The sequence below is a fragment of the Gekko japonicus genome, unplaced genomic scaffold, assembly GCF_001447785.1.
Source record: "Gekko japonicus isolate JY-2015 unplaced genomic scaffold, Gekko_japonicus_V1.1 scaffold1684, whole genome shotgun sequence".
NCBI classification, from domain to species: Eukaryota; Metazoa; Chordata; class Lepidosauria; order Squamata; family Gekkonidae; genus Gekko; species Gekko japonicus.
The window spans coordinates 124,230-131,663 of record NW_015168705.1 but is presented as its reverse complement, the minus strand read 5'-3'; the positions used below and the strand labels follow the sequence as shown (position 1 = coordinate 131,663).

At 45.2% G+C, this 7,434-nt stretch overlaps 1 protein-coding gene across 1 annotated transcript in view; it reads left to right on the top strand.

Moving 5' to 3' along the window:
- DDX24 (DEAD-box helicase 24) overlaps positions 1 to 7,434 on the top strand; it is a 33,997-nt gene that overhangs the window by 11,697 nt on the left and 14,866 nt on the right. Inside the window, exon 5 of the mRNA XM_015415520.1 lies at positions 2,655 to 3,170. Coding sequence (XP_015271006.1) covers positions 2,655 to 3,170 — 516 coding nt within the window. The remainder of the gene's footprint in view (positions 1 to 2,654; positions 3,171 to 7,434) is intronic.

Genomic DNA, 7,434 nt, shown 5'->3' with positions numbered 1-7,434 from the left:
ATACCCTTCCTAATAATCCCCAGCATAGCATTGGCCTTTTTTATTGCAGTCACACACTGTCTCGACATTTTCAGTGAGTTATCTACTACAACTCCAAGATCTCTTGATCAGTCTCTGCCAGTTCAGACCCCATCAATGTGTATTTATATTTAGGATTTTTGGCTCCAAAGTGCATCACCTTGCACTTGGCCACATTGAACCCCATTTACCATGTTGACGCCCACTTGCCCATCCTTGACGGATCCCTTTGGAGTGCCTCACAATCCTCACTGGTTTTCACTACCCCGAACAACTTCATATCATCCGCAAATTTAGCCACTTCACTGCTCACTCCCAACTCCAAATCATTAATGAACAAGTTAAAAAGCAGTGGACCAAGTTCTGATCCCTGCAGTACCCCACTGCTTACCACCCTCCACTGAGAAAATTGCCCATTTATACTCACTCTCCATTTTCTATTAATTAGCCCATTTTTGATCCATAAAAGGACATGTCCTTTTATCCCATGATTTTTGAGCTTACTTAGGAGCCTTTGATGAGGAACTTTATCAAAAGCTTTCTGGAAGTCAAGGTAAACAATATCTATTGGATCCCCCTTGTCCACATGTTTGTTCACCCCCTCAAAGAACACTAACAGGTTAGTGAGACAAGATCTTCCCTTACAGAACCCATGCTGAGTCTGCCTCAATAGGTTTTGTATCTATTTGTTCATCTAAATGTTTAAACAGAACATTTGAGGGCTTTGAGAATTGTTGTGTGTATGTTTTAAATAGCATTTTATTTATCATCAGTATATCTGACTGTCAACATAACTCCATCTGTGGACGCTTAAATCCAGAGACTGAGGCTATGTACAACAAGACAGATCTTTCTACAAACCTCAGAAAGTCCTAGATTTGCAGAAAAATCTGAAATCGAAGAAAAAAGTACATGGGGTAAAAAAAACCCAAATAGAAACAGTGCCTGTAGCTTTAAGAAACAAATGCACTCTCAGTGGCCGTTGTGGACATTGCTAGGCAATCTACAACAGTATTACCATTTTTCAAGCCTTGGTTTCTGTGAGTAAGAGTCAGGAGGAGGAGGAGGCAAGCCACCTTCCCCACATATTTTAGACTTTGAGAGAGGACTAATTGGGGCCAGCTCTGGCAGCAATTACCAGGTGATTGATACCATGTGACATGCATAGCTCACTTAGTATAGGCTTCTTGCTATTGTTCAAAGCACCCACTCCATAAAAGCCAGTGTGGTGTAGGGTATAGCGTTTCAGATTTTTTTGAATAGAGTTTCAGACTACAATGTGGGGCTCAGCTTCACTCTGCTGTGGTATTTCGCTAAGTGACCTTGGGGCAGTCACATTCAGCCTAACCCCCCTCACAGGGTTTTTGTGAGGATAAAAGGGGGGTAGCTATTTTGCGTCCCCATTTTGGAGACATTTGGGGTTCTAAATGAAAAGATTTCCCACAAAGAAACTGCTCGGAGGGGGGGGAAGCTGGAGATAAGGGCATGTAATGGTAGGTTGGCTGGTGGGTGGGAAGGAAAGAAGGAAGCAGAAAAAGGAGAGAGGCTATGGGGGCTCTCAGGGAAGAGAAAGAGGAAATACTGGGGGAGGGGAAAAGAGATGTCCCCTGCAAGTCCTTGTGGGTCCCCCTCTTGTTTGTTTTTAATTTGTATCCAGTTTACCTGCCACATGAAGGTCTGCCTGTTGCTTCTGGTCAGGTTCCCTGTCATATAGTTTTTATTTATTTAGTACATTTTTATCCCACCATTCCTTCAAGGAGCTCAGAGCAGTATGCATCGGTCTCACCTCTTCTGTTTTTACCCTGATAAGAACTCTGGCAGCAATGTTCCCTCTAGTTTCCCCCCCTGCTGAGTGGAGCAGTTCACATCCTGAGCAGAATATAACTTCTGTAATCTTCAAATGGGCAGCGCAAGACCCTGCGTGGCTCCAGATTGCTGCCGAGTGGGGCTTCCTGTGGTAATGAGCTGCCGCTCACGCATGCAGCTTAGAGGGAACACTGGAAGGTAGGAAAGGTGATAAAGAATGGAAATTGTGCTGCGCTTCAGCCTTTGCTATTTTAGGTAAAGCCAACAGGTCCCCTGTAGATGTCCATACACTCGCCTGTCTCAGTCAGCTGAGCAACTGAGGTAGCAAAACAACCACAGAGCGGTTTGTTTTTGGCAAAGCGACTCTCAGCATAATTGCTTTGGCTTGTCTTGAACAAACAGTACAAGTTCAGTGTCTTCCACCTCCTGGCTCGACTTATTTTTGAAAGGAAGTTCAAGGGAGTGGTGACCTGTGGTCTGGTTCCTTGTCTGTGTCTTGCCAAGGTGTTCACTCACATTGTGCCAAAAAGTTGTCCTTCTCCTTCCCACTGAATGTGTGAAATCAGCCATAAGGGCAATTCTTAATTGCAACGTTCCGTGCTTGAGTGTGAGTACCTGAAGAGAAAACCTACGCATCTCTTCACAGAATCTCAACATGTCTGTTGAGCGTGATGCATAGCACATTTATTTTGGGTGTCTGTGCTTCACTACAAAATATCAAGTAGGGGATGTCACCCTTTTTCTTGTGAGCTTGCTCTTCTGAGGCGTAACCAGTTCTCATGTATCTTGAGCGAACAGCCGCAAACTGTCTCTTGTCATCTCCCTGGCAGGTGCTTGGTGATAGATGAAGCTGACCGGATGGTTGAGAAAGGACATTTCTTAGAACTCTCTCAGTTGCTGGAAATGCTGAACGATTCACACTATAACCCCAAACGCCAGGCATTTGTCTTTTCTGCCACCCTGACGCTGATCCATCAGACTCCCACTCGAGTTCTCCAGAAGAAAAAAGCAATAAAAATAGACAGAAAAATCAAGCTGGAGATGCTGATGCAGAAAGTGGGCATCAAGAGCAAGCCCAAAGTGATTGACCTGACGAGAAAAGAGGCCACTGTGGAGACACTCACAGAGACCAGAATCCACTGTGATGTGGAAGAGAAAGACTATTACCTCTATTACTTTCTGCTGCAGTACCCAGGCAGGACCATGGTTTTTGCAAACAGTATAGACTGCATCAAACGGCTAACCGCACTGTTGACCATATTGGACTGCAATCCTTTGCCTCTTCATGCTAATATGCACCAGAAACAACGACTGAAAAACCTGGAGAGGTTTGCAGAACGTGACCGGTAAGTTTAATGTATAGCAGTAGATTAAGTGTATGCTGGTCACCAACTAGTTTTATATGAAGACTACTTGAAGAAGGAGTGAGGGGTAGTGAACTTTGCCCCCATGTCGACCTCTAAAGTGGCATACCACGAGTTGCGCTTGTTGTAGATTGCACTTTTCCCATGTCTTTTTGACTGTAGGTTGGAGCCAGGCTAGAGATGTTGAGGTCTGGGGGGAAATTAGGGGAATTTTTTTTCCCCCAGAGGATTTTTTATTTTCCAGTGGAAATTTGGAGGAGCGTTGAAACCTCCTGTGAATTCCTTTTTTTCTTTTGGAATGAGTAAAATGCCTTTTCAGACAATGTTTTACTCACTCAAATGTATAACATGAAGAAGTCTGAGGACTTTTTCTCCCCCAATTTTTCCAATGGAAAAAATAGGGAAATTTTTGGAGAGCACTGAAAAAAATTCTAATGTGAAATATCCCCCCCCCCTTTGGAATGAGTCAAATGCTTTTTAATACAAGATACTGTTTATTCAACAGGTATTGTATGAGAGAGGCTGAGGACTTTTTCAGTTTTTTGCTGGAAAAAACCAGAAAAATTGGGAGAAGAACACTGGAAGAATGCTTAGGAAATATTTTTTTCTCTCCTTTGGAATGAATTAAATGTGCTAAGACAGCATAGGGTGCTACAGTTTTCAGCCTTCTCTTGCTTTTGTTTTTGGCAAACAGAAAACTGCTTGTAGAAAACGAAGGCACTTACAGTTTTACATTCCGTAGATATGTCAGGTAATGCAATTTTATCTGCTGAGTAAATTACAAATTATGCATTTTGTGTTGTTAAAGCTGCAAAATAGGTTTAGGTTTGATAGGAAAGTTATTCCACTTCCCCCGCAACATTTCCAAGTTTCTTTGTGGAAAAACACAAGAGGTTTACGGCTTTAGAATTTCACATCTCTAGGCCAGGCAGTTCCCCTGGGGGGCTGATTTTGGCCTAGTAGCTTCTGGTTACTGAGCTCTAATACATAGAATACCATCTCTGTGTGGGCAAGGAAGCAATGTAACAGATACTGAGTGAACATGACCACTACAGGCCATGGTTCAGTGGCAGCTCATCTTCTTTGCTAGCAGAAGGGACCAGGTTCAGTCCTCAGCATCTCCTGTTAAAAGGAACAGGTAGGAGGTGATGTGAAAGACCTCTGCCTGAAACCCTGGAGAGCTGCTGCCAGTCAGAATTGACAACACTGACCTTGATAGACCAAAAATCTGACCGGTAGATGGCAGCTTCTCATTTTCAAGGTTTAGGTTACTCTCACTATCAGACCATAAATGGATGTCTCATCATAAGAACATAAGAGACGCCAATGTTGGATCAGGCCAAAGGCCCATCCAGTCCAACACTCTGTATCACACAGTGGCCAGAAATACCAGGTGCCATCAGGAGGTCCACCAGTGGGGCCAGGACATTAGAAGCCCTCCCACTGTTGACCCCCCCCAAGCACCAAGAAGACAGAGCATCACTTGCCCCAGAGCCCCTATCTATACCTTGTGGCTAATAGCCACTGATGGACCTCTGCTCCATATGCTTATCTAATTCCCTTTTGAAGCCATCCATGCTTTTAGCCGCCACCACTTCCTGTAGCAGTGAATTCCATGTGTTAATCACTCTTGGGGTGAAGAAGTACTTCCTTTTATCCGTTCTAACCCGACCGCTCAGCAATTTCATGGAGTGCCCATGAGTTCTTATATTGTGAGAAAGGGAGAAAAGTACCTCAGTAACCCTTCTTTAAAAAGGTAAAGGTTCCCTTGCTCGAAAGCCAGTCGAGGCCTACTCTAGGGTTGCGGTGCTCATCTCAAAGCCGAAGAGCCAGCGCTGTCCAAAGACGTTTCCGTGGCCATGTGGCCGGCATGACTAAACACCAAGGCGCACGGAATGCTGTTACCTTCCCACCAAAGTGGTACCTATATATCTACTTGCAATTTCTTGCTTTCGAATTGCAGGAGCTGGAACTAGAGACGGGAGCTCACTCCGTCATGCGGCACCCGGGTCTCAAACGGCTGAACTACCGACCTTCCATAGCCTGCAGTTCAGCATCTTAACCACTTGAGCCACCGCACCTCCTTATTTTCTTTCTTTGGGACAGTGTTAATTCCCAGTTATACCCCAGTTCTTTCTTTCAAGGAAAGGAACAAAGAAACCCTGCCAGTATCCATTAAACAGGCTCAGCAATAGTATTAAACACCAGTACAGTCAAAATGATGTACCCGTTCCACAACTCCAAAAGAGATACTCAGGCATCATTAAAAGCCCTAGAAAGCAAAACAGAGGTGCATCTCTACTGGTCTGCAGACAGGGAGTCCGCCTTACATCCTTTGGCAAGCTGTTCCACAGGGTCGGTGCCATAACAGAAAAGCTTTATGTTCTGACAGAGGCGGAGTGGCAAAACAAGAGGAATGCCGCTTTCTCCCTGCAGTTCCTATGAGTGGTGCTGGAAAGTGCCCTCAGGTCATTGCTGACTTACGACGACCCCGTAGGGTTATCAAGCCAGGGCTTTCAGAGATGGTTTTCCATTGCCTGCCTCTGTGTAGCAACCCTGTCCTTCCTTGGTGGTCTCCCATCCAAGGGCTGACCAGGGCCGACCCTGCTTAGCTTCCAACATCTGGTGAGATCAGGCTAGCCTGGGCCATCCAGGTCAGGGCTCTTATTATAAACCCGCTTGGTTTATTGCGGGCCATGTGTTTTTAAATCTGCTAAACAAACTGACTGAAAGTCTAAGTATTGCTTATTTTATAGACTTTCCTTTTCCTGCAAGTTATTGAGAGAGCCAGAGAGTAAGCCTGACTATTGAAATCATGCCATAAGCTCACTGGAAATATTACTGCCAGGGGCTGTCCAAATATTTTGAAGCCTGTGCTCACAATCTGGAAGGACACAATATATACAAAGGAAGTATTGAGTTGGATCTTACGGATCCATTCTGTTAACAGCAATGTTTCCCTCCCTCATGAGGAGCCTTCCACGGATGCCAGAGGCTCTTCGACCACCAGAAAGGCTTTTTCTATCAGCAGAAGATTCCTCATGCTGGAGGAAAGTGACCCCATTAGCTAAAAGGGATCCATAGGAATCAGCCCACCAATACCCGGGACGTTGCGCTTGTGGGATACTGCCATAGAGTATGCATCTCAATTCCACACTTCCCCGAAGACCACTGATTCTGTTCCTCAGAAATGCAGTATTGCTAGCGTTTTCATAGAGCAGACAATGTCAGCCATCTCAGACTGGAGGAACTCAGCTTGGGATTTCACAGTTTGTCCTGTAACTCGGGGCATGTTTGCATTAGTCATTGCCTCTGAGTCAGTGTCTGCTCCAGGCAGCTGTAATGCACATCTGACTTGCATTGTCATCCCCGAGTGCAGCCGGGAGATGATGCAGGGACAGTGTTGTTATGTTTAAAACGTGCAGGTTTGCAGAAACGGCAGATTCTGTCACTTTCCACTTTACAAAGCTCTTGTTTCCCCCATGATTGCTGCAAAGAAAAATGGGAGCTATTTGACCTTGACTCCAATTCAACATAAAGAGATGGTGTTCAGAAGTATTGATTATAGTGCAGGCATGCAATGATATAAGGATAGTATTTTCTGGTTGCTTACTTGTGCAGTCTCCCCCCCACCCCCAGTAAAAATACTGAATAGTTAACACCTTTTAATCTTAACTACTGCAGCCAAATGTCGTGTGCATTTTCTGGTGTTAAACGAAAAGTTCTTGTTGTTTGCCGTGTTGAGTCCATATAGACCTCCTGATACCCTGGTCAGGCATTTTTTAATTGTTCCCATTCCCTTTAATCGGGGTCTACGTTGACCATCAATGCACTTTTAATAAAAGCCCAGAGGGGAGTTGAAGCATCGCAGAACAATGTATATTACCGAGCAGGGGGTGGGCTGGGCACCCCGCTGCCTGTGAGCCACATGGCAGCACATCAGATCATTTTGCTTGGCACAGCAGCTTTGTTGCTCCCCCTCAAAAGCAGGGATGTCCTTGAGCCAGGCTGAGCTGGAGCACAGTTCAGGTTTTTTAGGGGACCTTGAGCAGTGACGTTGTCAACTAGGGCACCTCGTGGTCCTGTTTCTAGAAAGGGACAATAGCCCTGCCCCAGTGGTTAGTGCTTTTACTGCACAGGTGTAGCATTGTTCCTCGGTGTACTCAGACTGTGAGGCAGGTTACAGGAAATTGCCAGCTGCGCATGTGGTGTTGCCACTTCTTGAGAAAGCCGGAATCATTGCTGC